Source organism: Somniosus microcephalus, chromosome 2 (assembly GCF_052327205.1).
Source record: "Somniosus microcephalus isolate GS21.2 chromosome 2, FLI_Smic_1.0, whole genome shotgun sequence".
In the NCBI taxonomy this organism is placed as follows: domain Eukaryota; kingdom Metazoa; phylum Chordata; class Chondrichthyes; order Squaliformes; family Somniosidae; genus Somniosus; species Somniosus microcephalus.
This window is the reverse complement of record NC_140988.1, coordinates 256042154-256069453: the sequence shown is the minus strand read 5'-3', so window position 1 is coordinate 256069453 and position 27300 is coordinate 256042154. Positions and strand designations below refer to the sequence as shown.

Below are 27300 nucleotides of genomic sequence, written 5' to 3'. Positions count from 1 at the left end.
ATTTCTGCAATCACCAAATTTTGAAGTTGCGTTCAGTTTCAAAGGCGGAATGACGGTGAACGCTGCCAGTTCGCTGTCATCCCGACCGCTAATTACAGGCCAATATATTTTGCATGAAGATATGCACAATCTTTTTACATCTGAATTGAAGGGATAGCCACTCCAAAAAAAACTCCGTTTTATTCTTGATACGTAGTTGTCATGAAATTGGAAACCTAGATGGGAAAGGGTGGGTACCGCACTAGAATGTCAGCTTATATTTTTATCACTGGAGTGGAACTTTGAACCCAGAACCTCTAACTCAGACGCGAGAGTGCTGCAACTGAGCTATAAGAACATTAGAAATAGGAGCAGGAATAGGTAACTTGGCCCCTCGAGCCTGCTCCGCCATTCAATAAGATCTTGGCTGATCTTGGGCTTAAAGCCACTTCCCTGCTCACTCCCCATAACCCTTCACTCCCTTATCTTGCAAAAATCTGTCTATCTCCACCTTAAATGTATTTAATCACCCAGCCTCCACGGCACTCTGGGGCAGAGAATTCCACAGATTTACGACCCTCTGAGAGAAGAAATTCCTCCTCATCTCAGTTCTGAAAGGGCGACCCTTTATTCTGAAACTATGCCCCCAAGTTCAGGATTTCCCCACAAGGGGAAACATCCTCTCTGCATCTACCTTGTCGAGCTCCCTCAGTATCTTATATGTTTCAATAAGATCACTTCTCATTCTTCTAAATTCTAATGAGTATAGGCCCAACCTGCTCTATCTTTCTTCATGAGTCATCCCCCTCATCTCTGGAATTAACCTAGTGAATTGTCTCTGAACTGCCTCCAATGCAAGTATATCCTTCCTTAAATAACGAGACCAAAACTGTTCGCAGTACACAAGGTGTGGTCTCACCGATACCCTGTACAGTTATAGCAGGACTTCCCTGCTTTTATACTCCAACCCCTTTGCAATAAAGGCCAACATTCCATTTGCCTTTTTGATTACTTGCTGTACCTGCATGCTAACTTTTTGTGTTTCATGCACAAGGACCCCCAGGTCCCTCTGAACTGTAGCATTTTGTAATCTCGCTCCATTTAAATAATAATTTGCTTTTTTATTTTTCCTGCCAAAGTGGATAACCTCGCACTTTCCCGCATTATACTCCATCTGCCAAATGTTTGCCCACTCACTTTGCAGATTCTTTGAGTCCTCTGCACAACTTGCTTTCCCACCCATCTTTGTATCATCCGCAAACTTGGCTACATTACACTCTGTCCCTTCATCCAAGACATTAATGTAGATTGTAAATAGTTGAGGCCCCAGCACCGATCCCTGCGGCACCTCACTAGTTACCGTTTGCCAACCGGAAAATGACCCATTTACCCGACTCTCTGCTTTCTGTTAGTTAGCCAATTCTCTATCCATGCTAATATATTGTCCCCAACTCCGTGAGCTCTTATCTTATGCAGTAACCTTTTATGCGGCACCTTATCGAATGCCTTCTTCAAATCCAAATATACCACATCCACCGGCTCACCCTTATCCACCCTGCTTGTTACATCCTCAAAGAACTCCAGCACAATTGTTAAACATGATTTCCCTTTCATAAAATCATGCTGACTCTGCTTGACTGCATTATGATTTTCCAAATGCCCTGCTACTGCTTCCTTAATGAAGGACTCCAGCATTTTCCCAACGACAGATGTTAGGATAGCTGGTCTATAGTTTCCTGCTTTCTGTCTCCCTCCTTTCTTAAATAGGGGTGTTACATTTGTGGTTTTCCAATCCGCTGGGACCTCTCCAGAGTCCATGGAATTTTGGTATATTGCAACCAATGCACCCACTATCTCTGCAGCCACTTCTTTTAAGACCCTGGGATGCAGGCCATCTGGTCCAGGGGACTTGTCATCTTTTAGTCCCATTATTTTACCAAGTACTTTTTCCTTAGTGATAGTGATTGTCTTTAGCTCCCCCCTCCCTGTGGCCCCTTGATTATCCATTATTGGGATGTTGTTAGTGTCTTCTACCATGAAGACAGATACAAAATATTTGTTCAGAGTCTCTGCCATTTCTCCGTTCCCTATTATTAATTCCCATTCTCATCCTCTAAGTGACCAACGTTTACTTTACTACTCTCTTCCTTTTTATATACCTGTAGAAGCTCTTATTTCTGTTTTCATATTTCTTGACAGTTTACTCTCATAATTCATCTTCTCATTTTTTTAGTCATCCTTTGCTGGATTTTAAAAATGTCCCCATCTTCTGGCCTCCCACCAATCTTGGCAACATTGTATGCCTTCATTTTCAATTTGATACCATCCTTTACTTCCTTAGCCACGGATAGTGCTCCCTTCTCTTAAAATCTTTCTTTCTCACTGGAATATATTTTTGTTGAGAGTTATGAAATATCTCCTTAAATGTTTGCCACTGCATTTCAACTGTCTTACCTTTTAATTTATTTTTCCAGTCCACTTTAGCCAGTTCTGCTCTCATGCCATTGTAATTGCCTTTGTTTAAGATCAGGACACTGGTTTGGGATACAACTTTCTCACCCTCTAACTGAATTTGAAATTCAACCATGTTATGATCACTCTTTCCTAGAGGATCCTTTACTATGAGATCATTTATTAATTCTGTCTCATTACACAGTACCAGATCCAAAATAGCCTGCTCTCTGGTTGGTTCCATTACATACTGTTCTAGGAAACCATCCCAGATACACTCTATGAACTCTTCCTCAAGGCTACCATGGCCAATTTCATTTGTCCAGTCAATATGGAGATTAAAATCACACATGATTATTACCGAACCTTTTTTACAGACCTCCATTATTTGTTGATTTATACTCTGTCCAACAGTATTGCTACTGTTTGGGGGCCTGTAGACTATGCCCACCAGAGACCTTTTCCCCTTATTATTTTTTATCTCCACACAAACCGATTCTGCATCTTGATCTTCTGAGCCAATATCACTTCTCACCACTGCACTGATCCCATCCTTTACCAACAAAGCCACCCCACCTCCATTTCCTTTCTGTCTATCCTTCCGAATTGACAAATACCCTGGAATATTCAGTTCCCAGCCCTGGTCACCTTGCAACCACGTCTCTGTAATGGCGATCAGATCATACCCATTTGTATCTATTTGTGCCATCAACTCATCTATCTTGTTACGAATGCTGCGTGCATTCAGATATAGAGCTTTTAACTTTGTCTTTTTACCATTTCTCCTTGTTTTGACCCCATTTTCTGTTGCACTCTTATTTTTAAACATTCTGGGGGAGAAATTCAGTTTAGCCCCGTTTAGCGCCCCGGAAAAATTAGCGCCCCCACGCCGGAAATTGGTCGGTTGCGCCCCAAAGGGAAGCGGGGCGCTACTGGAGGCGCCCCGCCTCCCTCTTGGGGCGCTGCGAGTGAATATCGTGGCGCTAGGCGCTGCGGCATGTCGCGCTGCGGTATTGCAGGCCTTCCTCCCCTTCTTAAAGGGGAGGGGCCTTGTGCAGCGCGATCTGGGGCCTAGCTGGGCCCCCGGGGATCGGGGGTGCAGGCAAAAGAGCCCAGCACCCAAGAGAAGTGCCGGGCTCTTGAAGCGCAGCCGGCACTCCGCGGGGGGGGCGGGGGGCGGATTCCGGGGACGGGAGCGCAGGCAGGTGCTGGCAGGCGGCAAACAACAAAAATGGCCGCCCCGCACCTCGCCTTTAATTTGCGCCTCCCCGGCCGCAGGTACGCCACCCTGACCCTGTCTGACATAGCGTCCGACAGTAAATCAGGGGGCGCTCCCAAAGATCGCGGCCGGGGCGTGAGCGGGGCGCTGCGCACACCGATGACGTCATCGCCAGCGGCGCAGTGCTAACGGTTAGCGCCACCACTAACCTCCTGCTGAATTTGGCGGGAGGCGTGGGTAGTGCTGCGCCCGGGCGCTAGTTGGTTTGCGCCCCACTTAGCGCCCTCTTAAGGCGCTAACGGGTGGCGCAACCAACTGAATTTTTCCCCCTCTGTCCCTTCCTGTCACACTCTGGTTATTATTTCCCCCACCTCTATCCTGCTCTATTGTTTTCTCATTTCTCATTTACTTTTTAAATTCCCGCTCACCTGGACCCTACCCCCCCTCTATTTATTTTAAAGCCCTCTCTACAGCCCTAGTTATTCGATTCGCCAGGACTCTAGCCCCAGCATGGTTCAAGTGAAGCCCGTCCAAACGGAACAGCTCCCTCTTATCCCAGTACTGGTGCCAGTGCTCCACAAATCGAAACCCATTTCTCCCACACCAGTCTTTGAGCCACTCATTCATTTCTCTGATCTTATTTATCCTATGCAGATTCACTCGTGGCTCAGGTAGTATTCCAGAGATTGTTACCTTTGTGGTTCTGCTTTTAAATTTAGCCCCTAGCTGCTCATACTCCCTCAGCAGAACCTCTTTCTTTGTCCTACCAATGTCATTGGTACCTATGTGGACCATGACAACTGGATCTTCCCCCTCCCACTCCAAGTTCCTCTCCAGCCCAGAGGAGATGTCCTTAACCTTGGCAGGCAACACAGCCATCTGGACTCATGCTCTCAGCTACAGAGAACAGTATCTATCCCCTTAACTATACTGTCCCCCATCACTACAACATTTCTTTTTACTTCCCCCACTTGAATGGCTCCCTGTACCACGGTGCTGTGGTCAGATTGCTCATCCTCCCTGCAGTCCCTGCCCTCGTCCACACACGGACCAGGAATCTCGTACCTGTTAAACAAGGCCAAGGGCTGAGGCTCCTCCATCACTACCTCCTGGATCCCAATACCTGCCTCATTTGTAGTCACACCCACCTGTCCCTGACCATGGGCCAAGTTGGAAGTAATTACTCTAGTGGGTGCGACTGCCTCCTGGAACTTAGTGTCCAAGTAACGCTCCCCCTTCCTAATTGGTCGCAGTGTCTGAAGCTCAGACTCCAGCTCGTCAACTCTGAGCCAAAGTTCCTCGAGCAGCCAACATTTGCTGCAGATGTGGTCGCCATGGACCTCAATGGTGTCCACCAGCTCCCACATGCAACAACAACAACAACACATTGCCTGGTCTCCCATCTCAATTAATTAAATAATTAAATTTAAAAAAAATTGTAACACGTATACCTTTTAATCTACACCAAAGCACTTAATTTAGATGCCCAAGTTTGGAAAAAAGCGAGAAATAGAGAAATACTCACCAACCAATCACTTACCTGCTTTCTGGTGACGTCACACTTCAATTACTTTTTACTTCTTTACACTCACCGGTCCATTGTAGCCCCTCCTGTGGGCCCCCGCTCACCTTTAAATCAGCCGCCGCGGTCTCGCGCTCTCCAGCCCCTCCCGTGGGCCCCCGCTCATCTTTAAATCAGCCGCCGAGGTCTCGCGCTCTCCAGCCCCTCCCGTGGGCCCCCGCTCACCTTTAAATCAGCCGCCGAGGTCTCGCGCTCTCCAGCCCCTCCCGTGGGCCCCCGCTCACCTTTAAATCAGCCGCTGCGGTCTCGTGCTCTCCAGCCACTCCCGTGGGCCCCTGCTCATCTTTAAATCAGCCGCCGAGGTCTCGCGCTCTCCAGCCCCTCCCGTGGGCCCCTGCTCATCTTTAAATCAGCCGCTGCGGTCTCGCGCTCTCCAGCCACTCCCGTGGGCCCCTGCTCATCTTTAAATCAGCCGCCGAGGTCTCGCGCTCTCCAGCCACTCCCGTGGGCCCCCGCTCACCTTTAAATCAGCCGCCGAGGTCTCGCGCTCTCCAGCCCCTCCCGTGGGCCCCTGCTCATCTTTAAATCAGCCGCTGCGGTCTCGCGCTCTCCAGCCACTCCCGTGGGCCCCCGCTCACCTTTAAATCAGCCGCCGAGGTCTCGCGCTCTCCAGCCCCTCCCGTGGGCCCCTGCTCATCTTTAAATCAGCCGCTGCGGTCTCGCGCTCTCCAGCCACTCCCGTGGGCCCCCGCTCACCTTTAAATCAGCCGCCGAGGTCTCGCGCTCTCCAGCCCCTCCCATGGGCCCCCGCTCACCTTTAAATCAGCCGCCGAGGTCTCGCGCTCTCCAGACCCTCCCGTGGGCCCCTGTTCATCTTTAAATCAGCCGCCGCGGTCTCGCGCTCTCCAGCCCCTCCCGTGGGCCCCCGCTCACCTTTAAATCAGCCGCCGCGGTCTCGCGCTCTCCAGCCCTGTCATGGCTGACACCTAAATTTATCACGAGTTCAGTAATATCATGTATGCCGAATTTAGACTGAAATGCTTCAGTCCTCTTGCTGAGCTCAGTATAGACAAAAACTGAGGTTTCATCGCAGAAATTGAGGCTATTAGTCAGCAGGCATATGGGAAAATTTAGATGTACAGTGTCCCTGAAAGTAATTATTCCCTGTGGAACACAGGCTTAACTTCATTCAAAGAATGAGGATGACTCTACCCATGATGAACAGTTTTATCATTTCTATCGACCAGTTTAACAAAGTGAACTTTGGATAGGAAGTGTGAATGGTGGAGGAAGGCGGGAATAGGAAGCAGGGTATCTATGTTTAACTACTTATCCAACATCAAGTAATAAATTAGTTAAAAGTATATCTAACTTAACATTAGCAAGAGTATAGCCATCCTGTTAGCACAATAGAAAAAAGTTCAGATTACTGTTTACGCTTACATATAAAGTGTTTCAAATTTTCTCCTGTAGTTGCTAGATTTCATTGAAATTTCCTCAAGCTGAACAAATTTTCTTCATGATTTTGCTCTATAAAATTCTTCTGCCCTGTTTCACCAATGCATCTTGAGTTGCAGCCTACTTCAGTTGAACCAATTCCAGGTGCCCCCCTCCCTCTTCTGCCATTGCACCTCCCCCTTCAGGACAGCTTCTAGCTTTAAAACTTGCATCCAGTTCTAGGACAAAATACCTGCCTTTATTGCTTTCCAAACTTTTATGACCACTATTGTGGAACTAATCTATTTAATGGCACAAGTCCAGCCACTCCTCAGGTTGGTACATGCATGCCAGTAAGTAGACATAAAAGAGTCTAACTGGGTGAAGCTAGCCACAGTTCCTTGAAAAGTAGAAATGCACTGCATGTGAACAGGAATACATTAGGGCCAATAATAACTCAGAGCCGGGGTGGGGGGGAAGGGTTTGCGGACAGAAAACTTGGAAGTAAGAGATTCCCGCAGGCCCTGCCGAATTTAACGGCACGACCTGTTTTAAATTATCTCAACAGGTTGCCCGCCAGCCAGCCAGATTTACAGGCAGGCTGTCTGTCAGGCTGGAAAACAACCGGGCAGCGAATGGCAGGTAAATCTGACATGGCAGTGGCGGGCGTTCGGCCAGTCATAGGTTGTTTAAAAGGTAAGCTTGTTGGGCCGGAGAGAAGCACTCCTGCTCCTCCTGGCCCACAAACAGTGCAATAAAGGCACTTACCTCATGGATCCAGCCCTTCTCGCCTCCTTTCATCTGCTGGGTTTCCCAAGTCTTAGGAAACCTGGCCTGCAGAAGTTAAAAATAAAACAGTAGTTAAAACGGAGGCACACAGCCTCCTTAAAATATTTTACTGACCGACCCAACTCCTGAGAGCGGATTGGTCGTCCGACCCGCCTCCATTAAAACTGGAGGTGGGTGAGTTAATCATAGAAATCATACAAAGTTACAGCACGGAAGGAGGCCATTTCGGCCCATCATGTCCGCGCCAGCCAACAAAGAGCTATCCAGCCTAATCCCACTTTCCAGCTCTTGGTCCGTAGCCCTGCAGGTTAGAGTATCCCAAGTGCACATCCACGTACTTTTTAAATGTGGTTAAGATTCCTGCCTCTACCACTCTTTCAGGCAGTGAGTTCCAGACCCCCACAACCCTCTGGGTAAAGAAATTTCCCCTCAAATCCCCTCTAAACCTTCCCCCAATTACTTTAAATCTGTGCCCCCTGGTTTTTGACCCCTCTGCTAAGGGAAATAGGTCCTTTCTATCCACTTTATCTATGCCCCTCATAATTTTATACACCTCAATAAGGTCTCCCCTCAGCCTCCTCTGTTCCAAGGAAAACAGACCCAGCCTATCCAGTCTTTCCTCGTAGCTACGATTCTCTACTCCCAGCAACATCCTTGTAAATCTCCTCTGTACCCTCTCTAGTGCAATCACATCTTTCCTGTAATGTGGTGACCAGAACTGCATGCAGTACTCTAGCTTGAGGCCTAACTAGTGTTTTATACAGTTGAAGCATAACCCCCTGCTCTTGTATTCTATGCCACGGCTAATAAAGGCAAGCATTCCGTATGCCTTCTTAACCACCTTATCTACCTGACCTGCTACCTTCAGGGATCTGTGGACATACACTCCAAGGTCCCTTTGTTCCTCTACACAAGAGTCGGGTTTCCTGTTTTCTTTTATTTTTAACCCCCCACCCACCCTGCAGGGATTAAATTAACCCCCTAGAGTGTATGCTAATATGAATATGGCAACATGCTTCAAGGCATTTGACTCACACCAATATTTTGTATATTTTTAGAAAATAGTTTTTTTTTTAGGTGAGAGGAATTTTGTGCTCATCAATGATAAAGGAAGTTGCTGGGGATTGGAACGGTTTATCAATTTTTGTCACTCAGTATATCAACATAAAGCATGCCTCAATCAGGTATGACATAACTATCTGCAAAGTAAACATTTCTCTGCTACAGCAATGTGCTTTGGACCCAACCTCACTAGTGTGAATCTTTCCACTTCTCTTAGCAGCCATCCTTACAGGCAGAATTACGCTGATGGCATAAGGACCCGATTGAGCCTGCTCAACTAATTTCATGTAGTATTCTTAGAGCTAGTAGAGAGAGGAGACCTTTTGGACTGGTCATCTGGACTAGATTCAAACTCAGATCTGAGAGGTGAAAGGATAATGTGTAAGCCTGCTATTCGGTCTCCCAAGGGGATAAGAAATAGGAGCAGGAGTAGGCCAATTGGCCTTTCAAGCCTGCTCCGCCATTCAGTAAGATCATGGCTGATCTTCTACCTTATCTCCACTTTCCTGCACTATCCCCATATCCCTTGATTCCCTTAATATTCAAAAATCTATCGATCTCTGTCTTGAATATACTCAACGACTGAGCCTCCACGGCCCTCTGGGGTAGAGAATTCCAAAGATTCACCACCCTCTGAGTGAAGAAATTTCTTCTCATCTCAGTCCTAAATGGCCGACCCCTTATTCTGAGACTGTGACCCCTGGTTTTAGACTCCCCAGCCAAGGGAAACATCCTCCCTGTATCTATCCTGTCAAGCCCTGTAAGAATTTTGTATGTTTCAATGAGATCACTTCTCATTCTCCTAAGCTCTAGAGAATATAGGCCTAGTTTACTCAATCTCTCCTCATAGGACAATCCCCCATCCCAGGAATCAGTCTGGTGAACCTTCATTGCACTCCCTCTATGGCAAGTATATCCTTCCTTAGGTAAGGAGACCAAAACTGTACACAATACTCCAGGTGTGGTCTCACCAGGGCCCTATATAATTGCAGTAAGATGTCTTTACTCTTATACTCAAATCCTCTTGTAATAAAGGCCAACATACCATTTGCTTTCTTAATTGCTTGCTGTACCTGCATACCTCAGTGATTCGTGTACAAGGACACCCAGGTCCATCTGAACACCAACATTTCCCAATCTCTCACCATTTAAAAAATACTCTGCTTTTCTATTTTTCCTACCAATTGGACACAAATGGGAACAGATCACTTGCATGCATTTCCATGATTAAAGTATATGACACTGGAGATGAAAGAAAATGTCTTATAAAATGAGGAGATTATTATGTATTTTGTACAAAAAAGCCAATATCAAAGCAAATTCATATCTCAAACCTAAGTTATGAGGACAGTCTCAACTTTATGTTATCCAATTACTAATGATTTCTATTGACAGACTTTGGCATTACTTGATCGATTCAAATCAAAGCTAACAAAGGCTATCTCAGAAACTTTAGAGGAAGAAATAGTTCAACCAGATGGGGAAGATGATCAAGGCTGGTGAGTGCTATTAACAACAAAGTACCCAGTATACCTTTACTTAATTGTTTAAGAATTAATCTCTAACTTTAAACGAGAAGTGTTGACAATATGTCTATAAAAAAAATTAAAAGTCTTGGTACAATATTTTGTGAAATTATACATTTTTGGTGGAGGTTTTTTTATGCAAACAGTGGCCTAGAAATTGGTTTGTGCCAGCCTGCCATATTGGATGCTTTTGCGTCCTTTTATGCCTGTATTGAAGTCAGTGGAGAGTAATATTGGGTGAGGTGTGAAACCGGCATGGCACCTGATCCCGTGGGTTTCCTTCCCAACAAGTTAGGTAAAAATTACCCCCAAAATCCTATAAACTTATAAAGAGTAAAAAGATAGTCAAAGGAAGGATGGGCCGATTAGTGACGGTAAAGGAAATCTTCTTGTGGAGACAGACGGCGTGACTGAAGTAATTAAACAAGTACAAAAACAAAATACTGCGGATGCTGGAAATCTGAAAAAATTCTGCAAACGAACTGACGAAAGATCATCAACCTGAAACGTTAACTGTGTTTCTCTCGCCACAGATGCTGCCTGACCTGCTGAGTATTTCCAGCATTTTCTGTAATTAAACAAGTACTTTGCATCTCTCTTCACAAAGAGTCACAGTAAAGGAGGAGGAGGTAGAGAAATTGGATAGGATAAAAATAGATAAAGAGGAAGTACTTCAAAGTTTGGCAGCGTTCAAAGTAGAAAAGTCAACCGGTCTGGATGGGATGCATCCTAGGTTGCAGAGGGAAGTAAGGGTGGAAATACCATAGGTTTTGGCCAGAATGTTTCAGTCCTCCTTGGATATGGGAGTGGTGCCAGAGGACTGGAGAGTTGTAAATGTTACATCCATGTTCAAAGAAAGGGAGAGGGATAAACTCCGTAACTATAAGCTAGTCAGCCTAACATCGTTGGTGGGGAAGCTTCTAGAGACAATAATCCAGGACAAAATTAACTGCCACTTGGAAGAACATGAGTTAATAAATGGCAGCCAACACGGATTTGTTAAAGGAAAATTGTGTCTGACAAATGTGATTGAGTCCTTCGGTGAAATTACAGAGCGGGTTGATGAGGGTGCTGCAGCTGATGTGTATATAAACTTTCAAAAGGCATTCGATAAAGTGCCACATAATCGATTTGTTAGAAAAATTGGTTAAGAGACAGAAATCTGAGTAATTGTGAACGGTTAGTTATCAGACTGGAGAGAATACAGTGGTGTCCCACAGGGTTTGTTATTAGGACCATTGCTCTTTTTGATATATAGTAATAACTTGGACTTGTGTGTCGAAGGCATCATTTCAAAGTTTGCAGATGACATAAAACTTGGAAATGTAGTAAACAGTGAGGAGGATAGCAGCAGACTTCAGGTGAACACAGACAGACTGGTGAAATGGGCAAACACATGGCAGATGAAATGGAACACAGAGAAGTATGAAGTGATACATTTTGGAAGGAAGAATGAGGAGAGCAAATATAAATTAAATGGGACCATTTTAAAGGGGGTGCAGGAACATTGAGGCCGGGGGTTCACGTGCACAAATCTTTGGTGACAGGACAAGTTGATAAAGCTGTTGAAAAAACATGTGGGATCTTTGGATTTATAAATAGAGGCATGGGGCAGGATTTTCATTGGGCCGTGGTGGTGGGATTGGAGGCGTGTGGGGGGGTTAAAAATCCCGAAATCAGGGTGCACGAACCCATCTCGCACCCAACCCGCCTCCATGCCAGTTTCAAAGGAGGCGGGTACCCGACCTGCATTGGGACCCGTCTCCCCGAGGCGGGAAGGGGATTAGTGCCAATTAACTGCCTGTTAACAGGTAGTTAACAGGCAGTTTTTAAGCCTAATCCCTATTTTTAATGTTGAAGTGTGGGATTCCCGACGGCTCCAAACCACGCCAAGTTAGAGGAGGCGGACCGTCGGGATGAAGGGCTTGGAGGGATCGAGATGTCCGGTGTTCAAGTGAGTGATGTGTGCATGAGTGCAAAGGTAAGTGTGTTTGGTGTGTGTAAAGTGTTTAAAGAAGTTTTACATACCTTTACTTACTTACAGCCTTCCTTCCTTCACGTCTTGGGAGTCCCTCATCTCACCGGCACAGAAAGCAGAATGGCTGCGAGCTGTCAAAAATTGCAGCATTCAGCTTTCTGTTCCGGGGAGATCTCTAAATCAGCCTGAGAGGAAGGAATTAACCTGGAGTACAGATTGTCAGTGTTTGACAGCTTCAAACAGCTGTGAAATGCTAATATTTCATCTGTCAAAAGGTCTTGACAGATGAAATATCAATCTGTGACATCACCTGTTGCCGGGTGGCCCTTAATTGGCCTGCTGAGCCCGCTGGGCGGGCTCAACAAGGTCAATCAAGTCAAAAACACGTGGGTTGACTAGAACTCGATAGAGGCAGGACTACAACCCTGAAAGTTGTAGTCCCGCCTCCTACCTGACGACTCAATGAAAATCCAACCCGATAGAGTACAAAAGCAAGGAAGTTACGTAAACCTTTATAAATCACTGGTTAGGCCTCAGCTGAAGTATTGTTTTCAATTCTGGGCACCGCACTTTAAGAAGGATGTCAAGGCCTTGGAGAAGGTGCAAAGGAGATTTACTTAAATGGTACCAGGGATGAGGGACTTCATTATGTGCAGAGACAAGAGAAGCTGGGATTGTTCTCCTTAGAGCAGAGAAAACAGAGATTTAATAGAGGTATTCAAAATTATGAAGAGTTTTGATAGAGTAGATAAGGAGAAACTGTTTCCACTGGCAGGAGGGTCGATAACCAAGAACACAGATTTAGGATAATTGGAAAAAGATCCAGGGCGAGATGAGGAGAAATCCTTTTACGTAGTGAGTTATGATCTGGAATGCACTACCTGAAAGGGTGGTGGAAGCAGATTTAAAAGTAACTTTCAAAAGGAACTGAGTCTCCACTCAATTTGATCAGTTAATGCTGTAAATTGTTTTATTTTGTTGCTAGTAAGACAGTATTAAAATTACAGTACAATAAACACACAAACTATTGATTTTTTTTGTTTGCTTTTGTATTGTTTATGCATGTGTGAAGGCTGAAATAAAAGTTGATTTTGATTTTGTGTTGTCATGACGTAAACTGGGAGAGTTTAAGGCATTCAGGTGTAGCTTTCAGAATGCCAGCTGGCCTGAAATTCAAATTATTATGTATCAGATTATGCATTCTGTGATATAGCCAGCAGGAAGCAATCTTGTCCTGTTAACAGCTAGAACGGTGTTGTTATCTTAATGTAAATAGATATTCTGTATTAAGCATTTGGTCAAAAATGTTGTCTTATAACACTCTATCGAAACTCTTCGTAATTTTGAACACCTCTATTAAATCTCTGTTTTCTCTGCTCTAAGGAGAACAATCCCAGCTTCTCTTGTCTCTGCACATAATGAAGTCCCTCATCCCTGGTACCATTTAAGTAAATCTCCTTTGCACCTTCTCCAAGGCCTTGACATCCTTCTTAAAGTGTGGTGTTGTTGTTAACAAGAGGCACTTTCCCCACCAATCGTTTCAGTCAGCGTATCAATTTTGCTACCATGTGAATAATGTAATTAATATCAGGTATTCGTTCTTCTTTTACCTCTTACGACCCTCCCTTTCACTCCACCCCCCACCCCCACCACACATTAAAAAGAATGTACTGTGCCATGAGCATCAAAAAAAAATTCTGGAAGTACAATTTCAAAAAGGTTAACAGTCAGAATTTAATTAGCATGTATTGCACATAGATCTAACTTTGTATATTTTAACGTCATTTATATATTTTATATTTATTATACTGATGTTTTTAGTTGATTTTTATCAAAGTCCCATGGATATTTTGATTTTTTTATATATGTAGTTAGTATAAATAATAAGTAGCAGAGGGTAGCCAGATTGAGGCTGAAGTCTAGACAAACAGCTGTGCAGTCTGCCATACGTTTACATAGTGAATAATTTTGTCTAATCTTACTACCCAGATACTTTCATTCCTGATTCGTATGTAGGTCTTAATATCGGATTTAGCTGCAAAATTTTGGTTTCACTGTAAGGAAACAAGGTACATTTTAGACATCTTACTTATTTGTTTAGTACTTTCCAAGCTGTTGCTGCTGTATTTGCTTTCAGTAACAAAATATACCTGCAAGGCTGCATTCTGATGATATCATTTACATTTTGGTGCTTGTACTACTAATGAAAATAACTTAGCTGTCTTGTAATCATACATTTCCAACTCTGGTTTATATTGCTTCAAAATTTAAAAGAGGTAATGTTAACTTTAGAAGTTCATAGGACAATTGGGCTTTAGTGAAACAACCGTTAGAGGTCTAACTGGTATTCCAGAAACCCTGCTAAAAATTTTACATGTTGGAGGGGTTTAAATATTTTGGTCAGTTTAAACATTTGTTTTTGTACAAAATTGACTTTATTGCAATTAATTGCTGTTAAAATATTAGTAGTAAAAATATAGACTTTCTTCAATATTGGGAAATGTTTTTGGTGACATTTCTTTGCTTCAATTTGAAATGTTTGTTTCAGTTTTTATTTAATGTCAGTCTGACATGCAATTTGGTTAGACTAAGAGAGCCAAGAAATTCACTGGAACTAGTGGCTTCTTCTGTATAGTCATTTTTCATTTAACTCATCCCCTGGGAACACTACTTTTCAGCATCAAAAATCAGTTGCAATTTTTATTATTTTCATTTTTGGGATGAGGGCAACGTTGTCAAAGTAGTATTTATTGTCCATCCCTAGTTGCTGGTGGTGCTGAGCTTTTTCTCTGAATATTTGCAGTCCACCCACAATGGTGTTAAGTAGGGAATTCATGGATTTTGGCACGTAGATAATGAATGAATAACAATATATGTCCAAGTCAGGATGGTGTGGACTTGGAGGGGAATTCAGAGGTATTCCCATGATCTTGCTGCTCTTGTCCCACTTGGTGGTAGAGGTAACAAAGCTGGGAAGTGCTGTTGAAGTAATCATAGTGAGTTGCTGAAGTGCGTCCTGAAGGTAGTACATATGACAGTCACAGTGCACTTGGGGAAGATATTGGCCCTGAATTTGCGGCTGGTATGATGGCATACTCTGAGTACGCTTGCGCATGCACTAAATCCCAAACTTGCGATCTGTCAAGTTCCGACTCCGCATCGACTTTGCTGCACGTTTCACCTAACCATTGAAATCAACGTGCTTGCGAAAAGTTTAGCTAATTGCCCACCTACTGTGCATTAATTACCCAGGTGCTGGAGCCTGTTGTAAGGGATGGGGGGGATGAGAAAATAGCATTAATTTTGAGCGAGGTTTATGCTACAGTCCATAAAAAGCATCCCAATAGAGTTTTATGGTTTTAAGGACACCTTCAGTAAAAAGTATCTCAAGACTTTTCAGTGTTTGATTGAATTGTATTAATGTTGAAATCTTGGTTTGTGTATTAAATACTATTGCAATGATTGTAGTTATTTAATAAAATAGCACTTCTGGCTGCTAAATTATTTAAAATAAGTTGTGGGCAAATCAGCAAACTCCTCTGTTTTCTGATTGGCTAAGAGTCAGGAAGTGAAAGGAGCACTGCCTCATGTGATCCCAGGTTCGCCCCTGGGAACTGTGGGCCACTATGCTGTGCTTGGGCTTCACACGAGGTAAGTGCGGATTTCGTTCGGATGTCGGCAGTGTACTGCTTAACTATGCCGCTGACTGCAAATTCAGGGCCATTAACATCAGTTGCTGGGGTGCTGATCAAGTGGACTGCTCTGTCATGGATGGTATTGAGCTTCTTGAGTGTTTGTCCAGCAGCAACATCCAGACAATTAGTAAGTATTCCATCACTCCTGACTTGAGCCTTGGAGATGTAGAGTAGGTTTGAGGGGTCAGGTATGAGCACTCATCTCAAGAGTACCCAGCTTTGCAGCCATGTTGTTGATATGGCTGATCCAGATAAGCTCTGGTCAACGGTGACCCTCAAGCTAATGAAGGTCAATAAGTGGTGGTTGGGCCTCTTCCTGTTTGAGCTGATCATTACCTAACACTTGCCTGGTGTAAATGTTACCTGCCACCTGTCAGTCCAAGCCTGGGTTGCTGTCCAGGTCCTTCTGTTGTCTGGCATGTCTGCTTCTTGAGTTGTCAATGGAGCCAAACACTGTGGAATCATAAGCAAACAGCCCCACTCCTGACATTATGATGGTCAGAAGGTCTTGTGTATTGTGACGCAACGGCTTGCAGGGCATTCTGAAGGGGGAAGGGTGAACAGTCAGAGGTCGTGGTTCACATTGGGGACAATGACATGGGTAAGAAGAGGGAATGAGGTCCTGCAGCAAGAATTTAGGGAGCTAGGTAGCAGATTAAAGAGCAGGACCTCAAAGGTTGTAATCTCTGGATTACTCCCGGTGCCACGTGCTAGGTGAGTATAGGAATAGGAGGATAGAGCGATGAATGCGTGGCTAAACAATTGGTGCAGGAGGGAGGGCTTTCGTTTCCTGGATCACTGGGTCTGCTTCTGGGGAAGGTGGGACTTGTACAAGTCGGACGGGTTGCACCTGAACCAGAATGGGGACAAATATCCTTGTGGGGAGGTTTGCTATCACTGTTTGGGGGGGGGGTTAAACTAACTTGGCAGGGGGATGGGATACAGAGTGGAGCTGTAATAGGGGGTGATGTACAGCCAAATATAGAGAAAAAAACAAGTCAGCTTGGAAGGCAGAGCAAATATGTAACGGCACAAGGGAGGTAGGGCAAGGCTGGATGGCATTTATTTTAATGCAAGGAGTCTTGCGAATAAGGTGGATGAACTGAAGGTGTTGATGAACACATGGGAGTATGATATTGTTGCTATTACAGAGACATGGTTGAGAGAGGGGCAAGACTGGCAGCTCAATATTCCGGGGTATAGAATCTTCAGGTGAGACAGAGGGGGTGGGTAAAAGAGGAGGGGCTGTTGCAATATTAATTAAGGAGTCAATTACTGCTGTAAGGAGGGATGATATTATTAACAGGTTCATCTAATGAGGCCATATGGGTAGAACTTAAAACAAAAAGGGGCAAGCACTTTGCTGGGCGTGTACTATAGGCCCCCAAACAGTCAGGGGGAGATAGAGGAACAGATATGTTGGCAAATCTCAGAGAAATGTGCAAATAATAGGTAATAATAGTGGGGGATTTCAACTTCCCCAATATTAACTGGGATAGTCAAAGTGTGAAAGGCTTAGAGGGTGCAGAATTCTTAAAGTGCATCCAGGAGAGCTTTTTGAGCCAGCATGTAGAAAGTCCTACAAGAGAGGGGGCGGTACTGGACCTAATTCTAGGAATGTGGCCGGGCAAGCGGTAGAAGTGTTAGTAGGTGAGCACTTTGGTGACAGTGACCATAATTCGGTGAGATTTAAGGTAGTCATGGAAAAGGACAGAGATGGACCGGAAATAAAGGTTCTAATTAGGGGAAGGCCGATTTTAATATGATAAGGCAGGATCTGGCCAAAGTGGACTGGGATCAGCTACTTGTAGGAAAATCAAATTGGAGCAATGGGAGTCTTTCAGAAAGGAAATTGAGGAGAGTACAATGGCAACATGTTCCTGTAAAGGTCAAGGGTGGGACCAACAAGCCCAGGGAACCTTGGATGTCAAGGGATATACGAGAATGGATTAGGAAAAAAAGGGGGGCTTTTGGCAGATACAAAGGACTAAAGACAGAGGAAGCCCTAGAGGAGTATAAAAAGTGCAGGGGGATACTTAAAAAAGAAATTAGGAGAGCGAGGAGGGGCCATGAAATAACACTGGCTAGCAAAATAAAGGATAATCCTAAGCTGTTTTATAAGTATACTAGCTGAAGTGCCCGGCGGTGCCGAAGGTCTCTTGAGGGCATGTTGTTGTTGGAAGAGAGAGAGAGAGCGACTGGTGGGAAGAGAGAGAGCGACTGGTGGGAAGAGAGAGAGCGACTGGTGGGAAGAGAGAGAGCGACTGGTGGGAAGAGATGAGAGCGACTGGGGGAAGAGAGAGAGTGACGGGGGGGAAGGAGGGGAAGGAGGGGGGGAGGGGGAGAGGGGGGGAGGGGAGGGGGGGAAGGGGAGGGAGGGGGAGGGGAAGGGGGGGAGGGTGGGGGAGAGGGAAGGGGAGGGAGGAAGGGGAGGGAGGAGGGGAGGAGGGATGGGGAAGGGGAGGGGAGGGGGGAGGGTGGGGGAGAGGGAAGGGGAGGGAGGAGGGAGGAAGGGGAGGGAGGAGGGATGGGGGAAGGGGGGGAATGGGAGGGGAAGGGGGGGAGGAGGGGAAGGGAAGGGGGGGAGGGGAGGGAGAGGGAGGGGGGAAAGGGGAGGGGGGGGGAGTCCCCGAGCCCCGCCGCCGATGTCCCGAGCCCTGCCCTCCCGAGGCCCGCTCTCACGAGGCCCGATCTCCCGAGCACCCCCCCCCCCCCCCCCCCCCCCCCCCGATCTCCGGAGGCCCGATCTCCCGAGCCCCGCCCCCCCCGCCCGAGCCGGCTTCAAGAGCAGAGAGAGAGACGCCGCCGCGCAACCTTACCGCGTGAGGCCCGGCCGGACTCAAGTCGCGCGCGCTGACTCCTGCCCACACCCGCCTTTACTAACATGGCGGCTGTGGTGGCGACGCTTGGCTCAGGCCCGCCACCTCCAGCCTTCACAAAGATGGCAGAGATCGCGAGCCGCTTGTTCAGCGCGATGGGAGGTGCCTAGCTCGGGGCGTGGCTGGGCAACAGAGGCCCAGGCTTACAGGCCTGGAAAAAAACGGTTAAAGGTAGGAAAATTCTAGATGTTACAGAAAAGATTTACAAATTAATTAACTTTTTTTAAAAAACAATTTGTGTTTTAAAAGCAACTTTTTTTTGCTGGAAATGTAGATTTGAAAAGAAAAGATGACAGAAAAGAGGGAAAAAAAGAAAAATCGAAAAGTCTTGGGAATCAAGATGGAGGCGACTCACCTCGGTTCAGAACGATAAGGCCCCGCCCCACACCCCCGCACCGCATTGGTCGACCGTCCGGTCACCGAAGCGTAGGATTGGTCAATCGTTCCCGTCACTCGACTCTAGCGTGGGCTCGCCCGCAAGCGCCAGGAACCCGCCCCCACCACGCTGCGATTGGTCGACCGTCGGGTCGCTCCACCGTACGAATTGGTCGACCTCGACATCACTTGATGCTAATGAGCAGATAATGAGCGGAATGTTGAACGTTTTTTGGATACCGCGGGCGCAATTTTTGTCTGGCCGAAACGTAAATACGCTTATGACGGTTCTGGAATCGTAAGCTTTCTTTCGATGTAACACAAGTGTAGGTACGCTCTATAACTTTCGAGTTTATTCAATACAGACAGACAGACGGAATGACAGACAGACAGATCGACCGCTTTATATATGTAGATTAAGGGCAAGAGGATAACTAGGGAAAGAGTGGGGCCCATTAGTGACCAAAGTGGCAATCTGTGTGTGGAGCCAGAAGATGTAGGTGGGGTTTTAAATGAATTTTTTGCATCTGTGTTCACTATGGAGAAGGACGATGTAGACATAGAAATCGGGCAGGGGGACTGTGATATACTTGAACATATTAGCATCGAGAGGGAGGAGGTACTAGCGTTTTAGCAGGCTTAAAAGTGGATAAATCCCCAGGCCCGGACGAGATGTATCCCAGGCTGCTGTGTGAGGCAAAGGAGGAGATTGCAGGGCTCTGACACAATTTTCAAACCTCTCTGGCCACAGGGAATGTGCCAGAGGACTGGAGAACAGCTAACGTAGTACCATTATTCAAGAAGGGTAGTAGGGATAAACCAGGGAATTACAGGCCAGTGAGCTAACATCAGTGGTAGGGAAATTATTGGAATAAATTCTGAGGGACAGAATTAGTCTCCACTTGGAGAGGCAAGGATTAATCAGGGATAGTCAGCATAGCTTTCTCAAGGGAAGATCATGTCTGACCAATTTGATTGAATTTTTCGAGGGGGTGACTAGGTGTGTGGATGAAGGTAGTGCAGTGGACGTGGTATACATGGATTTCAGTAAGGCTTTCAATAAAGTCCCGCACATGAGACTGGTCAAGAAGGTAAGAGCCCATGGGATCCAGGGTGCCTTGGCACATTGGATCCAAAACTGGCTTAGTGGCAGAAGGCAGAGGGTGATGGTGGAAGGTTGTTTTTGTGACTGGAAGCCCGTGTCCAGTGGGGTACCGTAGGGATCGGTGCTGGGTCCCTTGCTGTTTGTGGTCTACATTAATGATTTGGATGTGAATGTAAAAGGTATGATCAGTAAGTTCGCAGATGACACGAAAATTGGTGGGGTGGTAAATAGCGAGGAGGGTAGCCTCAGTCTGCAGGACGATATAGATGGGTTGGTCAGATGGGCGGAACAGTGGCTAATGGAATTTAACCCTGAAAAGTGTGAGGTGATGCATTTTGGAGGGACTTGCAAGGCAAGGGAATACACAATGAATGGTAAGACCCTAGGAAAGACAGAGGATCAGAGGGACCTTGGTGTGCATGTACATAGATCCCTGAAGGCAGCAGAACAGGTGGATAAGGTGGTTAAAAAGGCATATGGGATACTTGCCTTCATTAGCCGAGGCATAGAATATAAGAGCAGGGAGGTTATGATGGAGCTGTACAAAACGCTGGTTAGGCCACAGCTGGAATACTGTGTGCAGTTCTGGTCGCCACACTATAGGAAGGATGTGATTGCTTTCGAGAGGGTGCAGAGGAGATTCACCAAGATGTTACCTGGGTTGGAGCGCTTCAGCTATGAAGAAAGACTGGACAGGCTGGGGTTGTTTTCCTTGGAGTAGAGAAGGCTGAGGGGGGACCTGATTGAGGTGTACAAAATTGTGAGGTGCATAGATAGGGTAGATAGAAAGGAACTTTTTCCCTTAGTAGAGGGGTCAATAACAAGGGGGCATAGATTCAAGGTAAGGGGCAGGAGGTTTAGAGGGGATTTGAGGAAGAACTTTTTCACCCAGAGGGTGGTTGGAATCTAGAACTCACTGCCTGAAAGGGTGGTAGAGGCAGGAACCCTCACAACATTCAAGAAGCATTTGGATGAGCACTTGAAATGCCATAGCATACAAGGCTACGGACCAAATGCTGGAAAATGGGATTAGATTAGACAGGGCTTGATGGCCGGCGCGGACGCGATGGGCCGAAGGGCCTCTTTCTGTGCTGTATAACTCTATGACTCTAATGTGATGCATTGTCACATCACAACTGTATGGGACAGGCTGGATGGCCCAATATGTCTTTTTGTTCCATCATTTTTCATCTATTCCTTCTAAGGTATGCCTGGTGCTGTTCCTGGCACACACTTCTACATTCCACATTGAATGGGGGTTAATGATGATGGAAAAGTGAAGGATAAACCAGACCATGAGATTATAGATTGTGGCGGTATACAATTATGCTGCTGATGATGGCCCACTCCACCACATGGATGGCCAGTTTTGGGCTGCTAGATTTGTCCTTGGTCTTTCTCACTTTGTTTGGTGATAGTGTGATGCTACACAATGGAAGGTGCCCTCACTGTGAAGATAAGACTTTGAGGGTGAATTTCCACAGGAGTTCTTTCGCTCGTCTGCCGTTACTTCAGTGGAAGAGCTGCAGAAACCCTGGGAAAATGGCATAAACGCCATTTATGCTTTTTCCAGGGTTTCCACAGCTCTTCCACCAAGTTATGGCAGACATCAGGAGAGCCCTGCGGCTATTCACCCCTTTTTCTTCACATGGACAATACGGTGGTCACTGCTGCCAGTATTGTGGAGAAACTTCTGCAACAGGTAGATGAGTACAAGCTCAAGTAAGTTATTCCTTTGCGTTAGTTTCTTCACAACTTGTTGCATGCCCAGTCTGCCAGCTATGTCCTTCAGGACTCGGCCCACCCAGAGTACATCCTGTGTCGTTGCTTCCCTCAGTGCTTCCTCCAAGTGATGTTCAATATGGAGGAGTACTGATTCTCCAGTTGAGGGGAACAGTAGGTGGTAATCTGGAGGTTTTCTCAGCTTTGTTTGACCTGAAGACATGAGACTTAATGGAGTCAAGTGTCATTGTTGTGAACTCCCAGGAGCCAAGCCCACCCAACTGAAAAACAATGTGCTCCTTCCTCTGGTGGGTGGAGGAGTTTGGGATGCTGGCTGATAGATATGACACTGTGAGGACCACTATGTCAGCCTGTTACTTGACCAGTCTATCGAGGCAGCTATCTCAACTTGAACTTCAGTCCCCAGAAGTTGGTGAGGAGGACTTTTCATAAGAACATAAAGAACATAAGAAATAGGAGCAGGAGTAGGCCAATCGGCCCCTCGAGCCTGCTCCGCCATTCAATAAGATCATGGCTGATCTGATCCTAACCGCCAATCCACTATCACAGAACCATCTCCTGAATCTAACAGAATTAGACACACGAAATAGCAGGATCAGGCTACACGGCCCCTGGGCCCGCTCCGCTACCCACAGGGCCATGACCGATCCGAACCTAGACTCGTGTCCTAATTCCTGCCCGTTCCCCATAACCCTTTATTCCATTTACTTCTAGGAAACTGTCTATTTCTGTTTTAAATTTATGTAATGATGTAGCTTCTACAGCTTTTTGGGGCAGCATATTCCATGGACCTACCACCCTCTGAGTGAAGTAGTTCCTCATCTCAGTTTTGAAAGAGCAGCCCCTTATTCTAAGACTATGCCCCCTAGTTCTAGTTTCACCCATCATCGGGATCATCCTCCCCGCATCCACCCGATCCAACCCCTTCACAATCTTATATGTTTCAATAAGATCGCCTCTCATTCTTCTGAACTCCAATGAGTAGAGTCCCAATCTACTCAACCTCTCCTCATATGTCCATCCCCTCATCCCCGGGATTAACCGAGTGAACCTTCTTTGTACTGACTCAAGAGCAAGTATGTCCTTTCTTAAGTATGGACACCAAAACTGTACGCAGTATTCCAGGTGCGGTCTCACCAATACCTTGTACAACTGAAGCAATACCTCCCTATTTTTATATTCTATCCCCCTAGCAATGAAAGCCAACATTCCATTGGCCTTCTTAATCACTTGCTGCACCTGCATACTAACCTTTTGAGTTTCGTGCACCAGGACCCCCAGATCCCTTTGTACTTCAGTACTTTCCAGTTTCTTGCCATTAAGTTAATAACTTGCTCTACGATTTTTCCTGCCAAAGTGCATAACCTCACACTTTCCAGTATTGTATTCCATCTGCCAAATCTCTGCCCACTTACTTAGCCTGTCTTATGTCCCCTTGCAGGTTTTTTATGTCCTCCTCACTCACTACTTTCCCTCCCATCTTAGTATCATCTGCAAACTTTGATATGTTACACTCGGTCCCCTCCTCCAAATCGTTAATATAGATTGTAAAGAGTTGGGGACCCAGCACTGACCCCTGCGGAACACCACTAGTTACTGATTGCCAGTCTGAGAATGAACCATTTATCCCAATTCTCTGCCTTCTGTTAGATAACCAATCCTCTATCCATGCCAGAATATTACCCCATTGATGCGCTATCAATCACTCAAAAGACTAAGGTTAAGCGAGTAACTAACAGGCTTTTATTAACAAGAGAATGAAGGTGTGCCCCGAGTGGTTGACCAGTCCAGAATACAGAGGGACTGTGGAGCAGTCACCTTTATACCTGGACTCGTGGGAGGAGTCAGCCGAGGCATGTACAGACATGTACACAGTGGAATACAAACACACACACAGGCAGGTATAACAGTGGTTTACCACATTCACCCCTTGTTTAAAAATGAGTCCGGCGGGGTGAAGTGTATTAAAAGTTTGTGTATTGGAGTCTCTCCGGAGGTCTTGTCTGCCGCTGTGATCGACGTGGCGACGGCAGGGGTAGTGAAGCTTCCGGCGTCGAGTCCCGCGTAGGCTGAGGCACTGGTGTGTAGTCCTCCGTGGGTGTCTAGCGGGTCGCGGGGCCCAGGCGTGCCGTCTGCTGGGGTTGGATATTGGATCGTGGGGGGGGGGGTAGTGGGTTACTGGGGCCCCTGAGGGTGCGAGGTCTCGTATGGAGACTGTGTCCTCCCGCCCGTCCGGGTACGCAATGTAAGCATACTGGGGGTTGGCGTGGAGGAGGTCGACCCTCTCGACCAGGGGGTCCGTTTTATGGGTCCTCGCGTGTCTTCTCAGCAGGACCGGCCCTGGGGACGTCAGCCATGGCGGTAGCGATGTCCCCGATGTGGACTTCCTCGGGAAGACAAACATTTTCTCATGAGGGGTGGCGTTAGTGGCAGTGCAGAGCAGTGACCGAATAGAGTGGAGCGCATCGGGGAGCACATCCTGCCAGCGGGAGGTCGGAAGGCCCCTAGACTTTAAGGCTAGCAGGGCGGCCTTCCAAACTGTCACATTCTCTCTTTCCACCTGTCCGTTCCCCCGGGGGTTGTAACTGGTGGTCCTGCTTGTGGCAATACCCCTAGCGAGCAGGTACTGACGGAGTTCGTCGCTCATAAACGATGAGCCCCGGTCGCTATGGATATAGCTGGGGAAACCAAACAGGGTGAAGAGGTCGGTCAGACATTTAATGACCGTGGCACTGGTCATGTCCGGGCAGGGGATGGCGAACGGGAAACGGGAGTACTCATCAATAATGTTGAGGAAGTACACATTGCGGTCGGAGGAGGGGAGAGGCCCTTTAAAATCAACGCTCAGGCGCTCGAAGCGGCGAGTGGCTTTTATCAGGTGAGCCCTGTCTGGTCTATAAAAGTGCGGTTTGCACTCAGCGCAGACTTGGCAGTTCCTGGTCATGGTCCTGACCTCCTCAATGGAGTAAGGCAGGTTGCGGGCCTTGATGAAGTGGAATAACCTGGTGACCCCCGGGTGGCAGAGGTCATTGTGGAGGGCCCGCAGTCTATCGATCTGCGCACTGGCGCAGGTGCCACGCGATAGAGCATCCAGGGGTTCATTGAGCTTCCCGGGCCGGTACAAGATCTCGTAATTGTAGGTGGAAAGTTCGATTCTCCACCTCAAGATCTTGTCGTTTTTGATTTTGCCCCTCTGCTTGTTGTTAAACATAAAAGCAACTGAACGCTGGTCAGTGAGCAGGGTAAATCGTTTTCCGGCCAGGTAGTGCCTCCAATGACGCACAGCCTCCACAATAGCCTGGGCCTCCTTCTCAACAGCGGAGTGTCTGGTCTCCGGGCCCTGGAGGGTTCGTGAAAAGAAGGCCACGGGTCTCCCCGCCTGATTAAGGGTAGCGGCCAGGGCAAAGTCGGACGCGTCGCTTTCCACCTGGAAGGGGATGGATTCGTCCACTGCGTGCATGGTGGTTTTGGCAATATCTTCCTTGATACGGTGGAAGGCTAAGCGGGCCCCTGCCGTCAAGGGAAAAGAGGTGGACTTGATCAGCGGACGGGCCTTGTCCGCATAGTAGGGGACCCACTGGGCGTAATAGGAGAAAAACCCTAGGCACCTCTTCAGGGCCTTGAGGCAGTGTGGCAGTGAGAGTTCCATAAGGGGACGCATCCGGTCGGGGTCGGGACCGATGACTCCGTGTTCCACAACATAGCCAAGGATGGCAAGGCGGCTTGTGCGGAATATGCACTTCTCCTTGTTATACGTCAGGTTCAGGAGTTGGGCGGTGCAGAGGAATTTTTCGAGGTTTGCGTCATGGTCCTGCAAGTCATGGCCGCAGATGGTCACATTGTCCAGATGTGGGAAAGTGGCCTGCAACGCATTTTGATCGACCATCCGGTCCATCTCCCTTTGGAAGGGAACGCCAAAGGGAACCCTAAGGAAGTGATAGAGGTGGCCGTTTGCCTCAAAGGCAGTATACTGGCGGTCCTCAGGGCGGATAGGGAGCTGGTGGTACGCTGATTTCAGGTCAATGGTCGAGAAGACGCGGTACTGCGCGATCTGGTTGACCATATCAGCTATGCAGGGGAGTGGGTAAGCGTCCAGCAGGGTGTAGCGATTTATTGTCTGGCTGTAGTCGATGACCAGGTGCTGCTTCTCGCCGGTCTTAACGACCACAACCTGGGCTCGCCAGGGGCTGGTGCTGCCCTCAATAATCCCCTCCTTCAGGAGCCGCTCCACTTCGGTTTTAATGAAAACCCTGTCCCCGGCACTGTATCGCCTGCGCTTTGTGGCGATGGGCTTACAGTCGGGGGTGAGGTTAGCAAACAGTGGTGGGGGGTGACTCTGAGTGTGGAGAGGTTGCACCTGGTGCGCGGCGGGCAATTTGGAAGCTGCTGGCTGCGGACTGTGAGTGGGGGGAGGGGTCCACCATACGCCATCGTAACACTTTTAAGGTGGCACTGAAAATCTAACCCCAGTAGAGCGGCAGCGCAGAGGTGGGGCAGGACCAGAAGTTTAAAATTATCATACACCGTCCCGTCTACTAAGAGTGTCACCACGCAGTAGCCGCCAATGTCCGCCGACTGGGACTCGGAGGCCATAGAAATCCGCTGGTGCGCAGGCAGGACTGGGAGAGAGCAATGCCGCACCGTGTCGGGGTGGATGAAGCTCTCCGTGCTCCCAGAGTCAAAAAGGCAGGTTGTTTCGTGACCATTTACCTTAATGTCCATTGTGGACCGGGCCAGTTGGTGCGGTTTCGCTTGGTCCAGCGTAACGGAGGCCAGCGTAGGGGTCGGTGTGTCGCTGTGATAGTGGATTGGCGGTTAGGATCAGATCAGCCATGATCTTATTGAATGGCGGAGCAGGCTCGAGGGGCCGATTGGCCTACTCCTGCTCCTATTTCTTATGTTCTTATGCGGGTATCAGATGAGGCGGTGTTGGGGGCCTGCTGCGTCCCGGCTGGCGTCCAAGATGGCGGCGTCCATGATCCCCATGTGGCTGGAGGCGTCCAAAATGGCTGCTGTTCCGGTGGTTCGCACATGGCTGGGGAGGCCCAAGATGACGGCCCACACACGGCGCTGCTGGGGTTCGGGGTGGCTTTGGCCCTGCAGACGCTGGCGTAGTGTCCCTTCTTCCCACAGCCCGAGCAGATCGCATTTTTCACCGGGCAGCGCGCTCTGGGGTGTTTGGCCTGGCCACAGAAGTAGCATTTCTGGCCTTGGGACACTGCTGCGGTAGTTGGGCCGTTGCTGGGATGTGGCTGGGGTGGCACGGCGCTATGAGACGGTCCTACCGTGTCCCAGGCTGTCGTTCTCCACGGTGCAGAGGAGTAGGCATCCATGCCCCGGTAGGCTGCGTCCAATGATAGTGCGAGTTCAGAGGCCTTGTTGAGATCGAGGTCACTCTGCTCCAACAGTCGCTGTCGGGTGTAATTGGACCTGTGGCCCGCTACAAAAGCGTCCCGGATAAGTTCCTCTGTGTACACGGCGGCCTTTACATCCTTACAACCACAGGCCCGGCCAAGCACAGACAGTGCCTGAAGGTATTC

The 27300-nt window shown here is 47.5% G+C and overlaps 1 protein-coding gene across 4 annotated transcripts in view; it reads left to right on the top strand.

Annotated features, from left to right (window-relative positions):
• The window catches only part of cwc27 (CWC27 spliceosome associated cyclophilin), a 404246-nt gene that overhangs the window by 344037 nt on the left and 32909 nt on the right, over positions 1-27300 (top strand). For 2 of the 4 annotated variants that reach the window (XR_015074261.1, XR_015074262.1), the window contains exons 13-14: positions 8475-8581; positions 9855-9958. Coding sequence is in view for 2 of the 4 variants with exons in the window: in XM_085971220.1 (XP_085827346.1) it covers positions 9855-9958 (104 nt within the window). In the remaining 2 variants the exon portion in view is untranslated. The remainder of the gene's footprint in view (positions 1-8474; positions 8582-9854; positions 9959-27300) is intronic. The other 2 variants (XM_085971220.1, XM_085971230.1) reach the window with 1 other exon arrangement.